General features: G+C 42.3%; 1 protein-coding gene across 1 annotated transcript in view; it reads left to right on the top strand.

Annotated features, from left to right (window-relative positions):
* The first annotated feature begins 4195 nt into the window (after positions 1-4195).
* LOC138611899 (vasoactive intestinal polypeptide receptor 2-like) overlaps positions 4196-20928 on the top strand; it is a 41128-nt gene continuing 24395 nt past the window's right edge. The window contains exons 1-3 of the mRNA XM_069685159.1: positions 4196-4246; positions 13054-13159; positions 19691-19804. Coding sequence (XP_069541260.1) covers positions 4196-4246; positions 13054-13159; positions 19691-19804 — 271 coding nt within the window. The remainder of the gene's footprint in view (positions 4247-13053; positions 13160-19690; positions 19805-20928) is intronic.

Here is a 20928-nt window from a genome sequence, read left to right as displayed (position 1 = left end):
CGTCCCTCTCCCCAGCCACTTTTCCAGCTCCTCCCGGGGGATTCTGAGGCGTTCCCAGGCCAGACGGGATATAGAATCCCTCCAGCGAGCTCTTGGTCCGCCCGGGGTCTCCTCTCGGTTGGACGTGCCGGGAAAACCTCCAAAGGGAGGCGCTCAGGAGGCATTCTAATCAGATGCCCGAACCTAAACGGGCTCCTTTTGATGCAAAGAAGTAGCCGCTCTACTCCAAGCTTCCTCCAGGTGTCTTAGCACCTTACCTTATAAGGCTAACTATAATATTAATTTAGATGCTAATTTTAGCAGGCTTAAAACAGTCTAAAAATACTTACCTATATAATTTCAGCTAACTCCTCAGAGCGTCTTATAGTACAACTGACTGCTTTGCACGGCATTTTTCATGTCATGCGGAAGCGACTTCAATCACAGGCATGTTTTTATTCTCACCATCATTTACAAAATGAACATCATGCTGTATTGAAGAAGACTTGAATAAGAAGTGAAGATAATAAACTCTTTGGGAAACTGTTAACTGAGGTGTGAAATCAAGTTAGAATAGTCTCATTTTCTCAGAGACTTCTGTACAACACTATTATCAATGCAGACTGGAGTCACCCCCTGCTGGTCATTAGAAAAAATACAGGTTTACGGCAGTGGCACATACATCCACTTCTTTTGATACGTTGCATGACTTTCAGCTGGCATGTGAATGTATTTCTGTTGCAGACTTAGTTCACTAAATCACTAAACCACGTCTTATTTATCAGAAGAATTACATACTCATTTTGAGTGTCATGTTTTTATTTTTGCCTGGCTTTGAGATTTCTGTTCATTTGACCTTTTAAACCATGTTCCCACATGTTCTTAGGGTCTAAAGACAACATGACTGTGTGACGAGTAAAAAGGAATCTTCGGTAACACAAATAAGAAAAGAGAGAATTAAAATAAGGGGGGAAAGTCTGGCTCCTGCTTTCTGTCTCTCACATGACTCCTGATGGGTACCTTCTGTTTAAGGGAATGCTCACACCACCACACTGTTTACATTCAGGTTTATACACAAACCATAAAGCACTTTGCACAGAGAGTAGCTGCTCCCTTGAGAGAAGGGCAGCTTAAGCTATCTACACCCTCCTACTTTCATAACACTGCAACTGTGCAGGAGCTGCTAATAGCCAGGTTTCCTTTCGAATGTAGCACAAACTTGCAGGTTTTCATCCACTACTTTTAAGTGAACATTAGGAGTTTGAGGCGCTGAGAGAGGTGTAATTAAAAGTGGGTAATTTAAACCTCAAACGATGGAAAACAAAGAAGAAATCATGATGGAAATATTGCATTTCAGTGGCGTTTCCATGCCATTTGTTTTGCTTTATCGATACACCAAGAATTCCTCCTCAGCTAAGTGTAAAAGGTTTTATGCAATATGTTTAGCTTTATTCAGGCTTGTTTTTGAAACCTCCTGGTCTCCTGGAGATTATTAGTGTATTACTAAACTGTTATTCTCTGGTAACGTGGTGAAAACAAAGTGCACACACCGAAGTAGCAACCTCTGCTGTTAAAAAAATGAAGCCAATGCAGAAGTGCTAAAAACTGCAGTTCTTCAAGTGGCCACTTGAGGCTTCAAAAGCCAAAAAAAACTGAATTTAACTTCCTTGTGTTTGTGTTGTTTGAGCCTTTTGGGGATTTTTTTAATTCAAACTAACTAATCTGTCTCTCTGTGTGATTTATGGAACCATCTGGCCGTGCAAGAAGTCTGTGCTCCAGCTTTCAGTGACGTAAATTCTAGTATAATTGTATTGATATATTTTTGCACTAAGCAGCAGGTATTATGCGCTCGCCATACCTGACTTGTTAGCCTGTTCATTAGCCTGATATACATTTCTTTCTTTGTCAGCCAGTGCAGCAGTCAGGATTGTCCACAGGGGGCGCCAAAATCAACACAAACCGAAAGTTCCTCACAGGAGCTTTAAGTAGTTTATCTCAACTTAGAACTCTCCTGTGTCGACTCATTTCAACTGAGGAAACCGATTACCTTAAACCTTTTAAGTTGCATTAACACAAAACAAATACCGTAAAATTCGGTGTATAAGACATGCTTTTAATACTTTTTTGCTTTCACCTGTTTATAGAAACATTTAGTTTTTTTTCAATAGCTTCAATGTCATGTGACCCACTGTCCTCGAATCAATGTGAGATGGACAATTGAGACACACCTCAATCCATTGGATTTAATTGCTGCTAATATTTGATAGTAATATTTTGATGTAAAAAATCGTCACAATCGTCATTGCAGCCGCCACCCTTACAACAGTCCACGTTACCGTAGGCTGCCAGCTACCGTTAGCTACCGCACTTCTTAGACTAAATAAGTTACTGCAAATTCATTGGGATGAATTGTGTCAAATTTCTTTGAGGATTGAGTTCAGCTAACTTACTTCTTTTCTTAAGATAGACTGTTTTACAGTGCAGTGTTTGTGTCCACACTCTTCTCTGCGGTTAGGTTTTGTCAACTAAAGTGCTCGGTAAGGATCAGGGAAAGAGCAGTGTTTCATAAATATCTTATGTCACATGTAGCTGCAGAACTTTTCTGTATTTAACAGCAAAAAAGTTATAATGCAAGTACAAAATACTATAGGCCTACTGTCTGTTCCTTCCTGTCTAACACTTGGTTAACATGATAATTAAATTACATTTAAGCACAGAAAAAAAATTGTTATCAAGGCAACAAACTCATGCTGTTTGGGAAACCTGTTACCTTTTGGTGTTAAAGGGTTATAGGGCAGGAGAGTGATAGCCAGTGGTAATTATTTTTGTACACTATGTTTCCTATTTGCCCAAAAAGTAAGAAAAAGTCCAATAACAGTGTAACAGTATAACACTTTACACGTTCAGGTAATTCTGAGAAGCCCCAGAGGCTGTGAAGAGGTATCTGAGTGTTTGGATTTCACAGTTTGAGTCACAAAACAAACCGTGGTGTGACTCAGCCCCCTGTTGTCCTGCTGAGCCTTCGTCTTTTGTGGGCAAACGTGTAGCACAGAGCCTCTGTTCAGCTCTGATTGTCTGCAGAGAGATCCAGTCGAGGGGGTGAACGCAAGCCTGGATTTCAGCCGTCGCTACTTTAGTGGTAATTGAAGAAGAGGATGAACCCTGAACTGCAGGCACTGGACATCACGGGACAATTAACTACAAATAAAAACAAAAAGCAATGAGGTTATCGGCAATTAAATAACCTAGACCTGTTTAAACAAAAAGAGGTCAGAGGTCACAAGACTCAGTGTTTACTCGCTGATGTTGATGCTCCTTAAACGCCTTTCAAGTATACTTTGATTGTGCAGAACACGTTGCCCTTATAGCTTTTACAGGTTATCATTGCCTCCTCCTGTTTCAAGGCACCTGCATAAATCAAGTGCAGCATCACAATAAACTCTTTCTTTACAGATAATTGATTCTGTATCACAGTAATCCAAATCTTGAACCCTTCAGCTAACTTTTTAGGACTTCCGGCTAAGACTTCCTTTTCTGAGCGCTGCATTGTTTACAGCCTGACTTGCAGTTTTAGAGCGAGAGTGGAGCTGGAGTTGAGAGGCTACGTCTAAAAGCGGATTGTAAACTACACTTGCATGCAGATGTCTCTTTATAGAGATTAATAAGAAGCTGAATCGTCTGTAACTGATGGTCTCCAGGATTGCATTTCTCCTCACACAGCCTATTTTTCTGCTTACAACCAAAGCCTGCTGATACACCAGTCGACAATTAACACCTACACATTCTGCAGAAAGAGATTACAAAACATTATTACTTTAAGCAGGTCTCCCATGAGAATGAGACCACGTGTCTCAATAAAGGCTAAATAAATAAATAATAGTAATCCTCAACTGAGGTTTTGTTCTGAAAGTTAATACCGGAAGTGCACGAGCCTATTATTGTGAACTTGACGGTTGAATGCAGATGCGGTGTTCTCACCTCTCTGCACATTCAGCTCTGTGGAAGTAAGCGGCGTGGATACAGGACATCACCGGCTGTGGCTTTATAGTCTTTTCTTTTCAGCGTTTTTTTTTAAATCCACATTCATGGAAGTAAAAAAATATTCTGTTTACAAAAGGAAAAAGGCGAAAGTGGAATTTAAATGAAGTCCGGGCTCCTGTTTTAACCCGAGTCTCTCCTGCATCTTCCTCTGCTTCTACCGGAGGTGTAATTAAAGATGAAAAGTTTGCTCTTCGTCACGCTGTGTTTCTCGACCTGTCTGCTCCTGGTGAGTCACATTTTCACAGTATTACTAACATGAAAAACTAAACAAATGATACGGAATGCCATGTGAAATATAACATTAAATGTTATTCTTATAAAAATATAAAGCAGCTAACAATTTTAGGAGTATTAAGACTATAATTTTGACTATTGAATATTTTCAATATCTTTTTATCTGCTGCTCATTTTCTTTTAAAAGTAACATCATTTATTGTGCGGAGGTTACAATGATTGATCAGTGATTGATCGATTGTTCGCTACCTCTGATGTGATTATTTTCTGGTTTCTTTCACAATATTTTTTTGGTTGAGTATAAAACAAGACATTTGATGACGTCACCTTGGGTTCTGGGAAACACTGATTTTATTTTTATATTTTGTAATACATTTTCTGACATTTTGTAGATCAAAAAACAGATGGATTAATCAATAAAATAATCGACAGATTAATAGACCGTGAAAATATTTGTTATTTGCAACCTGAAATTATGTTTTTGAACAACACTATATATATATATATATATACTGTATATATATATATATACATATGATTTTCATTTTACTGTCATTGTGGACAAAGGAACCCAGCAGATATTCACACTGCAGAAGCTGCAGACAGTATTTGTTTTTTGCATAAAGGATCTTTATGCATCATGGGTAAAAGAGCTTTGATATATTTAGATGGAAAGATGAATCTATTGTGATGTATGGTCGATCAGTAGTTTGAAGTCATGTCTTGAACATCGAATACATTCCCCCAGTTTCTGCCTCAGATGAGAACTTGCTGCTCATTTCTCATGTGATCATAAACTGAACATGTCGTGCTTCGGACTGTTCGGGCTACAAAAGGCAAATCTGACACCTCTGCTTGGCCTCCAAGGTTCCTCATGGCCCTGTGTTTTTTTGCCTTGTGATCTCAGATGTTTTTATTAGGTTTAAGTTGGACTTTTTGTTTGACTTTGGTTCAGTAAGCCTTTTGCTTTGTGCCTCTTCGTTGATTAAACCTAATTACGCCTGCATCTGCATCATCTATCTGTTTGCTTTTACCTAAACGTGACAGGTCAGAAGCTTCAAAATATGATGATCTTGGTTCTCCTTGAACATCAGATTTACGCGCAGGCTTCGCCGTCAAGTTAGCTGTACTAAATATACAAGATCTGGTTAAAATTTCAAAATAAAACATTTGCTTTGCCGATATCTCTAAATGGATGAAAATACGCCACCTTCATCTCAACCTAACCAAGACTGAGCTCCTTGTCAACCCAGACAGTCCCTCTATGAAACCACAGAGCAATTTCCAGCGTGGACAAACTGAACTCATACCCACTAAGTCTGCCCGGAACCTGGGTGTCACAATTGACGATCAGCTAACCAGGGTCATGTGGCCTCGATGGCTCAGTCATGTCAGTTTGTTGTACAACATCAGGAAGATCAGACCCTACCTGTCAGAGCATGCAACACAACTGCTGGTACAGCCTCTCGTAATATCAGGCATTGATTACCGCAACTCCCTGCTGGCAGGCCTTCCTGCATGCACATTCAAACCTCTGCAGATGATCCAGAACGCAGCAGCGCGACTCCGCTGGTTACAATTTCAAAATAAAACAGTTTAACAATAAACCGCTTCTGGTTACATTTTCTTAACAAAGCTTGCTGAGGAATGTTTTAACATTAACAGTTTTGGATATGTAATTATGAACAAGTGGTTCACGTTGTGGAACCATAGCAGAATTGCTATGTCTAGGCACAACCTAGCTTAACAATAAGTCTTTGAGAAGTCTTGATCAGCAGTTGGTTTTGGAATCTCTTCCTGGCCTCTCGGATGAAGTCCTGTGTTTGTTCACCCAACAACAGCAGCATTCTTTTTTCCTGACACACGTCACATCGCTCAGCCAGAGTACAGCCCAGAAACGATGCTCGAACCTACAGCGTAAATTTTTTTCAAGTGTTTTTGCCACTGACCAAGCCGGTGTTTGAAAAGTTAAGAATAAGAAATGCTGCTGTTGAAGAGGGAGGCTCAACAAAATACAGTGTTTAGATAGAGAGAAGTGGAAGCATAAATGTGAGAAGAAAAAACAGAGCTCCACTTTCAGCAAACTATTTCCTTAAATGTACAGTTAACACACAGAGGACAGCTGGAGGCAATATTTTAATATACTGGATTTATTCCTTCGTTTGCTCCTGTGTGTCCCAGTCGGCGCATGTTTTCTGCACCAGAGGACAGCAGGGACTCAGGTGTGAACAGACTCTGGCCCACCGAGGCACATTGTATTCATGTGTCTGAACGTGAGCTGCAGGATGGTCAGATCTAAATCAAAGCACAGCAGGAGTCAAACGGAAACTGTTACCAGAAACGAGCACAGAGGGAGGGAAAGTTTTACACTGCTGATGTTCTGACTGAATTTGGGTTGATTTTATCTGGCAGAACAAATGGTCACAGATGCTGGGAATCATCAGGCTTTCCTGGCCATCTTTAGGTATCAGTGTTACCGCACGTCTGCTTCAGATGTGTTTCCTCTCAGGACAAGAAGAAAGGTTTTTTATTCATCATTTGTTTTCTTTAATTCAAATCGAGATTCAATAACCGTGAATGGTGACATATTTTGTATTCTGCATATTATTTTATTCTTATTGCCTATTTATCTTGTTCCATCTAAGTGTTCTACTTATAGTATTCTAGTTCTGTGTTAAAAACCAATTTGGCAATAAACCCCAAATTCTGATTCTGAAAAATTTAAGCTGAAGAAAACAAAAACACTTTTGTGAGTTTTTTCATTCAATATGTAGAAAGAAATGCTTTTCTGATGACCCAGCAGGTAATAAGTTATAGACATTTATAATTTTTTTTTTTTTTTTTAAAGACAAAGAAAAACTGAATTTCTTGAGGTTTTTAAAGCGATCATCTCAAAGATCTCAGTTTCGCTCTCTTTGGCGGCACCTATGGCGATAAACTGTAATTGCAGGGGCACACTTCCCAGATGTATTTATATTTAATTCTGCGAAACTTAGACCCGTTGGTCTCATTCATGGACACTTTGTCCACCACCCTGTGGTCACAAAGCAAATTACACTGATCGGTGTACATTCAAGATGGCCGTGATCCCGACCAAAATGTGTTACAGTCGTTCTCTACAGAAAACTCAACCAGGTACAAAACCTCTTCAGATTTTACGATTGAAACTTGTTTATTTAATGCGTATTAACAGTTGTAGCTTGATATGGCAGACAAATTTGACTAATTTAATCAATAGCAACAAGCTACAACGCCGATACACACAAGGTACTCACATGAAGACTTTTTCAATGTAACACAAAGACAATTCTCAGGTTTTATACTTATTAGGTCCTATTAATCCCCAAAAGGTTGGAGAAATTAAAAATGCATACCAAACAAAAACTCGGGTCTCAGGAGGCTAAGATACAGAAAGAGTCACCATTTGGTCAACCAACCTTTCAAACTGCCCACCCTACATATATTTTTACATTTCACTGAGAGTGGTAGTAGTAATGTTGTTTGAAAGGGAGGAAAACTTCATGTTGAAAGCCGTTTGTGTGTCAGTATTTAGGCCACAGAAAGCAGCGAGGCATAACCAGGCGTGATTAAGCACAGCGCTGTGGTGTTGTTGCTTTTGTGCCGTGAGCAGGAACATTAACACGATGAGGGATGCAACGCTTGCTTTCATTATCTGCAGCCTGCACACAACAGAACCGAATATAACAGGGCTCTGAAAATATTAACAGCTCTGTTTAGTGTTGGCGTATCATTGTCCGGATAATGTGGTTTAAATTAAGGTGTATTCAGCCGTTGAGCTCTTAGCGTGTAAATCTCACAGCATAAAAGCATCAGTTAAAAAGCCTGAAATGTAACTCTGTGTTATTCATTCATGTCAGATCTTTCAGGGCCTGTGTACATGTAGCGTCTTCTTCTTCTACAAAATACAATATCTATGCAACCATCTTTGTATGATTTACTCATATTCTCCATTTACATTTTATTATCCAGCCTTTGTTTGAGGCTGTTTTTTACTGTAAGCGTGACCCAGAGGATGGTACCCCTCGTCCTTTGTGTGGACGGGTTTAATGAACGATCCGATCAGGGTAAATATTGGTAAAGTGTTGCAGGTCCCAGGCATGCGACCATACAACAGTTAATCCTGTTTAAAAGATTTAATGAGCAGACAGGACAACGTTAGGCTGCACTGATTCTCGTAGCAGAATATTTATTATTTTCAATATTGAAGTCAGCCAAATAAAAATATTTAATTCTCAACATGAACAATATACAAACATACCTTAAGTCACTTGCATGTTTTTTCCTTTAAGCCATTTTACATGTTAACTGAATAATATATAGAAATGTGTACAATAACCAGAAAGCATTAAATGAATTCAGTACAGAAGTGCTTCACTTAATGTGCAATGAAACTGTGGTTAATGGCGCGCTTTAGTCTTCAGCCAGAATAAGTAAGGAGCAGGTATACACACACAATAAACAAACTGCTACATCGCCAAGACGGCGGGCCCATGGACGGTGCTGGACTATATTTTAGTGGCACAAACATTATCAAAACACACTTCCAACTCACATACAGTCCGCACGAATGCATTCACATATTTTAAAGTACCATTCTTGCGTGTTTGTCATGCTTATACACGACACTAACCTGTTTAAAAGGTTTAATGAGCAGGCAGGACAACGTTAGGCTGTTGCTGCATTGATCCTCGTAGCAGAATGGCGAGAGGGTCAACAACAGCAACGGTCCTGGTCGGCTGCCCAACGTCCTGCTGCCACCTACTGACGTTGCTGGGTATTGCACCAGGTTAACAAATCCACAAAAAAACAGATAAGTGTCTTTTAACACAGAGAATAAATCACCAGCAAGAGCTGAAATACACATTTGATTATCACAATCAGTTACGTACTTCCCAAACAAAATGTGACCACATCTTTTGTGTGCGTTACAATAGCAGGGCCTTGTCCAAGAGCCCAGTTCTGGCTGCTTCCACAGATCCCAGTGAGCACCAAGCGGGATGTCAACGTTAAAATTTGTTTGAAAACAGCGTGAAATCCGGTCTGATCCGGTGGCTGCTCTAATATAAGACACTGGGTGCTGTGCTTTTTCCTCTGGTAACAGGCAGTCTAGACTTTGTACTGTGCATCCAGCTATCTTCTTACTTTACTAGTTTGAATTACAATAGAAATGCTTATCTTGTTTTGAGCCACAAGTTAAATTCAACACTGTAAAACATGCTGTTCTTTTAAATAAAACAAATCAAACCAAACTTTGTTTATGTAATCAGCCACATATCATATTGAGAAACATGTCAGTTTGTTTTCCAAGCGACACTGTTGTTGAGTCTGCGCTGCTCTGATGTACAGTGAGGACGTTACAGGGTGTTAAACCCTGAAGCAGATGGAGGAGTCGGGGTGGAGCCGTGCCTCAGGTCCGACTCTGAGTCTCATTTATTTGCATGGCTTAGATTTGGGGCAGCTGAGGCCTAAAGGTCGCAGCAGCAGGTGTGTAACCCAAAAAACCAGCTGGAGAAATGAACGAGCGGCAGTCTTCACTCCCTCTGCTGTGACCCTCCCTGCAGAGTGTCTCAGTCAGAGTAAGGCACTGAACCTCGCTCAGGCCCCGTCTACACTGCTCCGTAAGGAGGAGATTAACCCAGAGATAGCAGAAGTGTATTTATAAAGTGAAGCTAGTTGGATAAAGTGGAGCTTCTTGCGGCTGTAAGTCTCCCCTGCAGTGTGATTACTGTGATAAAGGAATCAGGACACCACGTTTTCCACTATCTGTGTAATCTGATGTAGCGTTCTTTGCTTTGGGGGATCTGTTACACAAATACACTTTAATATTTGATGTTGTCTGATACCACATGTACACTGTAGGCAGTTTACTGATGCTCTGATCTACCGTGAGGAATACGATTGGTTTCCTCAGTCAACACCATGTGAAAGATTAAAAAGAAAATATCTTTTGTATGGAAGCCCTAAGCGGACATGCATCCACACAACAGAACTGCATGTAAATATCCATTTGAGATAATGAGACAGAACCTGAAACTGAAATCATCACCTGAAGGTCTGCAATCTAAATGTCATTTGTTTGAGGTCAAACGCGGTGACCCATTGGTGCGGCATTAAATGTTTTCTCTCGAGTCACGTGACGCCGCAGGCTTCAGTCTGACTCATGTGCTTTGGTGTCACCAGACTTTCACGCAAACCCTTGTTCCCATCCTCCCACCACCACCGTCTCACTGTCTGTGTACCATAGACTTAAAGCAAAATGTTTCAATTTTCTTCCACTTATCCGGGGTCGGGTTGCGGTGGCAGCAGGCTAAGCGTGTTGACCCAGACGTCCCTCTTCCCAGCCACGTTTTCCAGCTCTTCCTGGGGGATGCCGAGAGTTAATTCTCTGTTGGTTCTTCTGCGACTCCTCGTCATCTCAGCTACAAATTCTGCGCGTCTCCGTCCGAGCAGCACTCGAACATCATTTGATAAACAGACTGAATGAGTAATAGATACAATAAAGACCTAACCACGTAACATCTTCACTGTTTACTAACCCTGTTTCAGGTGCGTTTGTGACGTCAGACGGTGATGCAGCAGAAAAGAGACCGACAGGAGTATACTTCACTGGCAATGGGAAAAGAGATAATCTGCATCTGTTAGCACGTCTTCCCGGGTCTAAAAAACCTGCGTCAACATGCTAGTTTTGGTGTGAAAGAGGTTTATGTGACACTTTCCATTGCAACCAGTGTGTGTTGCAAATAAGTCTTATTGCAATACACTCTCTGGTCTGCATATCAGAGGAGGCCATGCGTTTGATACTCCGCACAGCAGGACTTCTAAAGGACATGAACACGCAGTCTGCACGCACACACAGCGCTGAGACAGGTGTGGAAATGAGGACGTTAAAATGTCTTTGACTTTGAACATGAAAAGGGAAGAAAAGAAGAGAGGAAGAAAAGGAGGAGTGAAAATAGAGTTGTCAGAAGCCACTAAAAAGCTGACGCAGATTAACTTGTGTGTGGGAAAGAAACACGGAGCGAGAGGGACCAAAGCTGTGCTTCCATCTTTTTCCTCTGAAGGAAATCTTTTTACCAAAGCTGAATTTTGGCATTTGTTGCACCGAAATGTTGTTCAGCTGCGTCTTCTGGCTCACAGGTATATAGTGGGAATGTAGAAATACAGTTAAATCAGATGACTCTGATTTTAAACTGTAACACTACAGTTTGCATGTTGACCGTGGTCTCTGTAACAGTGACATCAGAACATTCCTCATGTAGCAGTGATGTAACAGACTGCAGTGTTAACACGAGTGCTGAAATCAGATCACAGGCTTATTTTTTTTTTTACAGATGCACACACTGAATATGTTGCATGATCATCATGGCTGCTGCTTAAACATATGCACACTCAAAGAAACACACACACTTGCACACAAACGCACACACACACACACATTGTAAAATATGCGACCCCCATATTTGTTGTTTGGCAGGGTCTCGGTGTTTCCTCTGCAGGATTTATGAGGCTCACAGAACATTAGTTCATCTGCTTCTGCTGATTTTGAATGCATGCACGCACGCACGCACGCATGCACGGACACACACACACACACACACACACACACACACACACACACACACACACACACACACAGGGAGCGTTAGCTGGTTGCTATAAGCAGCTTATCTTGACCGTGTATTCATCTGGTAATCATAACCGTGACTTTCCTCCTGTGTGTATCTGGTTCAAATACTTCCCTCCACCAGTTACCTTCAAGAAAATCACACCAAAAATAAGGAACACACAAACTAACTGATACATTCATTAATTTTAGAAGTCAAAAAACAGATGGTTTTTGGCTTTTTATGCCTTTTTTTTTTAGAGAGAGGAAACAGGGGAAGAGACAAGGGCGGGACTTGTACCTGGGGCCGCCGCATCGAGGACTATAGCCTCTGTATACGGTCACCGATTTAACGTCTGAGCCAAACCGGCGCCCTACAGATGTAATTTTATGATCGAACTAAACTCTGTTGATTGTAGCTAATTCAGCTTTCAGTTTTTTTCCGGAGTATTGCTTTAACATGAGGGATTTCCTCTGCACTCTGTGACCATGCCTCTGAATGTAGCAAGCAGATTTTGCTCGTTAGCATGTTAGCATTAATGAGGTTTAATGATGCATCCATGTGTTTGTGCACGTGATGATAAATCTTTTATCGCACTTGTTTTTGCAGTAAAGAAAATGTGGAGTCTTTAATCCAGAGCCTTCTGTCGGCCTTACACCAAAGGACTTCTCAAGTGATGCCACTAATGCAAGCAGTGTAGTAATAAAGTCATGTGATTTGCTGGAGTTAAAACACGCTCCCATCATTGTCTAACTCAGTCCCAGCTGTCTTCAGTCGGTCTTTTTCTCTTCCTGACGGTCAGAAATCAAACGTTTAATCTTATTATTCAGGTTTTTATACTTGGTCCGCCTGCTGTTAGGACAGGGTGTTAGCATGGCTGTGGCTAGCTCCTGTGAACTAGTGGAAGTTCAAAGAAGGGAGGAAGAGAATGACCTAACGACCTGTTAGCTCATAATGCTAACCCTGCTAATGTTACAGCCTCAATGATGCAAGATTTTACAAACCACTGCACAAACATGGATGTACATCACTTAACTGTATAATAGTTATTCTCTCCATGTTCAAGGTTCCCCTGAGAACATATATTGTAAAGATATTAAGGTTGATAAAAGCATGTTACGTCGCTTTGTGAAGTTTAACATACAAACTAAATTCTTTGTGTTTTCCTCTACAGGTGTACGGCCGACATCCGACCTGTAACTTCATGTTGGAGGTGGAGAGAGACCAGGCGGAGTGTCTGCAGAGGCTGAGGGAGGAGGAGGCTGGACGCGGCTCTAAAGGTCACAACCTCTTATTTAAGCTATATTTAAAGTAGACTTGTAAACATCTTCAGAGCTGAACTGAATCTTTAAACAAATAATGTAACAAGTAAAGCCTGCAGACTGAAAGCTCAGAATGTATTCATGTGTGAAGTTTTAAACATGTGTAAATACATGTTGAACATATTCATACCTCTGACAAGTGAGGACGTGATCATCCTTTACATCACATCCCGTAGTTTGTATTCTGCCCAGCGGTTTTGTTTTCCCGCACAAAGTGAGAAACCAGCAGATTCCAGGTCAGTGTACTTTCTCCGATTGAATACATACATGCAGGACACAAGCCAGACAGGAAAGTATTCAAATTAAATCGTAAACTGAACTAAATCTGGACGTGCGACGCACCTGATCTGACCTCTGGAGCTGACTAGGCAGATTAAATCTAATGCCTGAATATAAGATTATTTCTCTGCCTGTATGAATTTAGAATAAATCAAATCAAACATACACAAATCTCCTGTCTGTATTTTAGTAAGTGGGAGGGGGCGATGGAGAGGTTTAGGCTTCACTTTTGGGGGGGCTGGCCTGTCATGTGATGAGCACATACTTCGCAGTGGCAGTTTAGAGTGGAAGTGTTCAACAACAGAGACGGTCAGAGAAACTACAGTCAAATGTCAGGTTTGGGACGAGTGATGTTAAAGCAGTAATCTCCAAGATTTCAGTTTCGTTCTCTTTGGCGGCACCTGTGGCGATAAACGGTATTTGCAGGAGCACACTTCCCAGATATCCAGACAGTGCTGCATGTGTGACGTCCTGGCTGACGGTCGCTTTCCTTTTCAGACTGTTTGCTTCATCTGAGCGTCGAGTTTGTTTCTTTTTCTTTGGATTTTCACTTCTTGTTGGAGTTGTATCTGTAGTCATCCATCTTTTCTTTGTTTGTTCAGCCATAGTAGATTACTGTTTACTCGAAACACTTGCAGAGAGCGGAAAAGCAGCCGCTTAGCTCCGCCTACCCTCTCTGGCAGACCAACCACTGCTGGCTGATGGAAAACGCGTCACTAACTGGGCACCACTTGTGATGTTTTCTACTTCACAGACACCCAGTCTGTAACACTGCAAATGCAAAGGCTTTCATCAGTGGGCCATAGGCTCAATCACCATTGTGTTACCTCATTAGGCGACGGATAGAGACTTTTTGTTCCTATGAGTCATTTCAACACACACATTTGTACAAATAGGGCCCAGGTTTAAAAATACCGAACTTCTCCTTTAACAGACATTAATTTACATGAAAATCTTCACGGTTATTGCTTTAAGCAAGATTAATAATATGCAAAGAGTGCATAAAGCCTGTGTCTGCGCCGCAAAGCACCACAAAGAGTGTATGAAGGCCAAGAGGAAGAACGAGCTACTCCCTGTCCTCATCCAGCGTCAAGTCAGACATCAATAACAGAGACGCTGCGCAGAGAAACCCTATCACCCAACTCCCAAAGAAGTAGAAGTTTGGAGAAAAAACCTTTGATGTAGCAACTGGGTTTTCCTCAGAGGACAGATTATCATATATGATAAAATCAACCTCTAAAATGCACATACATACTGTAACGCTCCATGTTTTACTCACAGGTCTTTATGTGAAGTGAAATGTGCATGAAAAACTAATTAGTCCTTTTACTCTTTTCCTCTAACAGTGAAGCCTAAAAGCAGTGTTGTGTTAGCCGGAGTGTTAACGAGCCCGATTTTGCTCTGCAGCTATGCGAGCTCTGGACGCTGAGTCCCCCCTGCTGTGTTAATTAAAGCTCAATGACACTAAGTAGAGCAAAATAATAACATGGCTCAAATTCTCCGCGGCGAAAAATCTGCTGGGAAAAGCAGTTTTCTTTCAGAGTTGATTCGTTCAGTCGGGCAAAGAGGCTCTCATGCTTTTGTCCGATGCTGCAGCCCTGGTACAACGTTTCCAAACAAGACATTAAGCTGATCAGGAATCAAACCCTGAACTTCAGTGTCACCGCCCTCCTCCACGCGATCAACAGCAGGTTTAGACTCACGCTCAGTGTAATATATTTATGGTCGAAATCTACCAAGTAGATTTACTACAAAGTTCCCTCCTGACACCTCAAAGCTTATCTTAACCAAAATGAATCCACTAGAGGAAGTGGACCAGATGTTGCATGTAGACTCTGCTCTCTGGATTTAAACATTTAACTCTGACGTAAAGTGATCGACAAACCCCTACGCATTCCTGTCGCTGGTTCCCCGCTGCATGCTTGTCTACAAAATCTCCCCCCTGCTTCTTTTCACCTGCAGGGAAGGTTAAGGTGCAGGGATGTTTAAAGTATCACATCTAGATCCCATCCACGTCTGTGCAGGTACCTGCACTGGACTCTCACAACACAACTCACCTCTGCTCACTCCTGTTGAAACCACAACTTCCACATATGCTGGGGATTGTATAGTTGCAGTACATAGAGTGATAGTGTGCATTTTGGGGTGGCTGTCGTGGGGGATGCAAGCAAACAGGTGTTTCACCCAGGACACCAGAGTTTCAGTCCCTAGCATGCTAAGAGCCGGTTAGCTTGACCTTCCTGGTCTGAGACACCTACCTGTCCAACAGAAAGAAGGCCAAAGGCTCTTCTCATTTCTCAGTTTGTAACTCCTCGATTCCTTTCCTCGCCTCCTCTCCTCGCGTCTTAGTCCATCACACCAGATGCGAGCAGACGAGGCTAGGAAGAGACACGAGGAGAGAGTAGTCGAGGCAACAGACATTGTTTCTGCTCAAAAACAGTCAATACATGAACATCAGGCTGTGGAAACTTAAAATACATGCTGTGGGTTAGTCTGGTGCGCACTCTGTTAAATGTGAGACACGCTGCGGAGAATACCTGCTCAGACGGAACAGGTGTCCCAGGAGCAGAGAAATGCAACAAAAGGCTCCCACTGTGGTTTGTATATTCCATCTGTGTGTCACGCCTCTTTTAACGCCACGTTGCCGAAAAAAGACTTCCGCAGAGGATACACCGGTGTATCCTCGCTCATAGCTCCTCCGGCAAGCCTCCTCGAGCCACGATCCTCTCTCCTCGAGATGCATTTTATGAATTGAGACATCCTTCAAGATGGCGTGCTGAGATCGATTTCACAGGCAGGAGGACCGAGGAGCGAGGAGACGAGGAGGCACAAAATAGAGAAATGAGAAAGGCCTCAACTCTGCGTCGCTCTTTCGCCATGTTCGCCGGTCTGAATGGGGCCTAGCTGCTAATTTGAACCACTCCCACACTCACCTGTACGCTGTGATTGGCTCAGGGAACCACGACAGCGCCCCTCCTGAAAACATCCCATGCAAAGCAAAACAAACAGAATGCACTTTTTTAAGCTTATCCAAGTGCTTTTGGTTGCCTAAACCACACTGCAACTTATTAACAATGTTTTATGTGTTTTTCTTTAACTTTAAACAACATTTGAGTTTGCCTTTGATGCACCAAAAGAAAACAGTCTGTAGTTTAAGATCATTAATATAAAACTTCAGCAGCTATAAAAGCAGTCAGGTGAAATGAATGGACTTAAAATAGGTCAACGCTGGCGCTCAGCCGGCCTTCACTCGTTAGTGAATTAAGAATAAAAAGACCATCATCCAGACAAAGAGGACTTCCCTCCAGCCGTGGGCTGCTCTGCATTCGTTACGTGGTTGCTCGAATGCAGCGTTCCTCCCTCTGTGTTTCGTTGAAAGCGCGCAGAGAAAGGACGGCTCACTTAGCAGGAAGATGGACTGATAAGTTCAGAACTGCGTTTTTACCCCAAAGACATCTGCTCTCTCACTCTTTTCCCCTCTCCCCCTTTTTTTTGTCCTCTCTTGCCCTCTCAGTGTTTCTGTTGTTTTCTCTCTTTGACTTCATCTTCCAGTCTCTCAGCACATCTTTGGTTCTTCCTAAATCTCAATATAGCCTTTAAAAAGCAACTCAGGGGGCTGATGGACTGAATTTCGGCTGTAATCAGTGATGTTGGTGAAAACAAGGATGAGGTTTAGTTTCTTTCTTCAGGAGGCCGAGGGTCAGAACAGCTTCACCCAGACGGGTGATTGCAACTAATTATCCTGAGTCTTTAGCCATTTATGTTTCTGACGCTCGGGTTCAACAAGGAAGAACGAAAGGTGGCATGAAAGCAAGTTAGAAAGTCGGAGCGAGCAGGAGCACAAAAAGAGAAACTATAAAGAGAGGAAGGATGGAAGGAGAGAAAAAGTGGAAGGAGGACATAAGAGAAACTGCAAGTAATTAAAATCACTGTAAGTCAAGTTAAGTCAAAGGTGTAACCCCGCCTCTCACTCAATGACACCTGGGATTTGCTCCAGCCCCTCGCAACCCTGAACATGATAAGCAGTGTAGATAATGGAAGGATGGATTTGCAGAGAGATGTGAACAGTTTGGGACTTTTATCAAATATGTTAAGTTTGGAGAAGATTTGGCGCTCTTCATTAAAGAAATATTATCAATAAAAATGTTAAAATGTTGCCGTTCTTCTACTAAAACGTTTTAATTGATTGTCTTTACGCTGACCAAGTTTGGGTGGAATTTAAATCTTGCTTTAGTTTGAGCCCTCTAAATGGCAAAAAAAATATACCCAAACATTTCAAAATAAATGTTCTCATTTTAATGTTTTGGTATTTCTCCAGAGATGAGGGATGAGGTATGGAAAAACATGAACAGAAAGTGTGAGAGGGGACGTCAGTGATTAAAATTCTGCACCTGTAACAGCAGTCAGCCGTCATGAACCCTGAAGAAACTTCACAAGTCGCTCTGGATAGTCACATAATCTGCTGAACACAAAAGTTGTAGCTTTTGTTTGTTTGTTTGTTCCACAGAATACAACATTTCACACACGGTCGGAGCCTTAATGGAAAAAAGGCCAAAACAGATGAAGAACTCCTGCTGGTTCGTTCAGCATATCATCTCCTCTGGCTGTTATATTTCATCTTGACAATAATAGGTTTCTTTTTATAGCAGTCCTTTCATTCTTCACAGTCTGATGCCCGGGTATCCGGCTGGCTGTGTTTCTATAGCAGGGATGTTGGAGAAGGCTGCTACATTTTACCAAACACACTGTCTCTGCTCATCATCGCTAAAAAGCCTTGTTGACTGTTCGCTTTGCCGTCAGCACTTTTGCACCCATTAAGGCTCCTGCTGACGAGCTGGGAGAGCTATTTTAGGAAGCAGTTTGTGTGTTTTATTTCTGGAGGGTGGGTGGACGTTTTGTATTCATTAATCCTCCCTTTCCTTCATTTCTGATGGCGTCTAAATCCTCCACATATGTCCGCTCAACCCAGCCTCACGGCAGTGAAGTGTCACGACATTATAGTTAACAGACTCCTGGACAAATATTTCCCTTTTTTCATGTCAGTCAGCATGAATTTCAAACTGATGCATTTCAATTGAAAGTTTTCTTTATGCCTGCAGTAAAAAAGTCATTTCATGTCTGTCAGCACAACCCCGTTTCGTGTCCCATGTGAAATCATGCTGGCCCAAACCTTTTCCCAGTCGTAGTTTTGATGCCTAAAGATAGCAACAAAAAAATAGTTCAATGTTCGGTTGAGTTTGGTTTAATCTGTGTTTACAGAATCTACATAAAATGTAGAAAAAATTGCGCGTGACGGGATTTAAGTACAGGAAGTGTTCTGGTTTCCGCTTGTAGAACGTCATAGTCCAAGTTGTATTGACTAATCACGTATCAGCAGCTTCAGCGTACGTTATCTGGCTGGTTTGTCATGATGAAGGCCTGGAGTCGATACGTGTTGATCTGTGTTTTCCTTCATGTCTGAAGAATAAATTAATAATATTGTTTCACATGACCTTTGACCTCAATATACTTAAAAGTTCTTCATTTGAGGCAGAGAGTTACTCCGTAGGACACAATCCATCGTCGTGTCCACAAGTGAGGGTAAAATGGATCGTGAGATTGACAGACAGATCAGTCAGAAGTAATGTGGGCAGTTGATCTACGTTCTAACCCTCAACTGTGGTAACGAGCTCTGGGTGGTAAACAAAAGACTGAGATCACAGAGGCAAGCGGCCGAAATGAGTTTCCTCTGCAGGGTGTCTGGGCTCAGCTTTAGTAGGGCAAGGAGCTCAGACATCCGGAGGAGGCTCAGAGTAGAGCCGCTTCTCCTTCGCATCGCACAGAGCCGGTTAGGAGGCTTCCTGTGCGCCTCCCTGTGGAGGTTCTCCAGGCACCTCAAACTGGGGGGACACCCCGGGGCAGACCAAGAGCTCTTTGGAGGGATTATATATCCCGTCAGGCCTGGGAACGCCTGGAAAATGTTGCTGGGGAGAGGGATGATCGGAAGAAAATGAATGAATGGATAGATGAAGTATTTGAGTGCCTTGGGTCTTTTCCATGTTTGTCTGCACGACTTTATATCAAACAAGACTGTCTGGATTTTGTCCTTTTGTACCGCCATAGAGCACCAGTCAGATCAGCCAGCACAGCCGTGCAGCGCTTCTGTCTTCCATTGTTAACATAGTCTCTGTGTGAAAGTGTACTCATGTGGGCACCTTTTGGTTTCGACAGGGTCGGGATGCAAAGGAGAGTGGGACAACATTGCATGCTGGAAGCGAGCTGAGATCGGAGAGACCATCACCATTCCCTGTCCGCGAGTCCTCAAGACTGTATTTGGCAGAAATGGTAGGTTATTCATTACAACAGAGGCTATGCACGTGATGTCACAGTAGGCGGGAGTCACTGCAGTTACACCCACTGAGTGGAAAAAAGAATGTGGCAGCATCAGTCAAAGAAGACTTAGAGCTGCTGTACAGACAGATTGAACAAGAAGCCGGAGCGATCTTTTTACAGACGATTGAAAGCTAAAGAAAAGAGAAACTAATGGATTACTGCAGCTTAGAGAGACCGCTGGAATCAGGCACTGAGTCGACGATTTGTGTTTGTCCTTTGGTGTCGTGGGGGGCTGGAGCCTAACCCAGCTGTCATTGGGCGAGGGGCAGGGTCCACCCTGGACTGGTCGCCAGCCTATCACAGGGCTGACGCACAGAGACAGACAACCTTTCACACTCACACCTACGGGCAATTTAGAGTCACCATTGAACCTAATGAGCATGTCTTTGGACTGTGGGAGGAAGCCGGAGACCCCGGAGAGAACCCACGCATGCACGAGGAGAACATGCAAACTCCACACAGAAAGGCCCACTTCATCCAAACTGAGGTTTGAACCAGTGACCTTCTAGCTGTGAGGCAACAGTGCTAACCCCTGCACCAGCGTGCAGCCCCGGTCAATCCATTTTGCAAAACAAATTTCGTTGGCGTCTGTGATGCACTGCTCACTTTTATAATCATTTTAGCCGCTATGAGACTTGAAAATTGCAGGTAATACAAAACTACAAAACTCGCTCTACTGACTGTCTCATGCTTCAAGTCCCTCGCGTTTACTCTGAACTTCGAAACTCTGAAAATCCGCCTTTAGTTTGTGTGCTCCAAACATGTGGATCCACTTACAACACACTCTCAGGATTGACTCTCTAATTTCTCTCGGACAAATGAAGGCGTTGATCTCAAACCACTTCACCTCAGCTTGTTGATGTTTTTATTAATTACTGTGTTTTGATTGCTTTAATTGTGTCGTTTTCTGTATCTCGACATCATTGCAAATGAGGGAAACCTAGATGTTTCTCTAGGCTTAAATAAAAGTTTGAATGAATGAACATGTGTGTGAATGTGTGATGACTCTTGTGACAGAAGCAGGTGAAATCTTGCAGGATGATTTGCCACTCAGTCCCACTGAGGGGGCGTCAGTG

This window comes from Semicossyphus pulcher, unplaced genomic scaffold, assembly GCF_022749685.1.
Source record: "Semicossyphus pulcher isolate SPU_LCO1_2020_fin unplaced genomic scaffold, fSemPul1.0.p SCAF_7, whole genome shotgun sequence".
NCBI lineage: Eukaryota > Metazoa > Chordata > Actinopteri > Labriformes > Labridae > Semicossyphus > Semicossyphus pulcher.
This window is presented reverse-complemented; position numbering and strand designations above follow the sequence as displayed.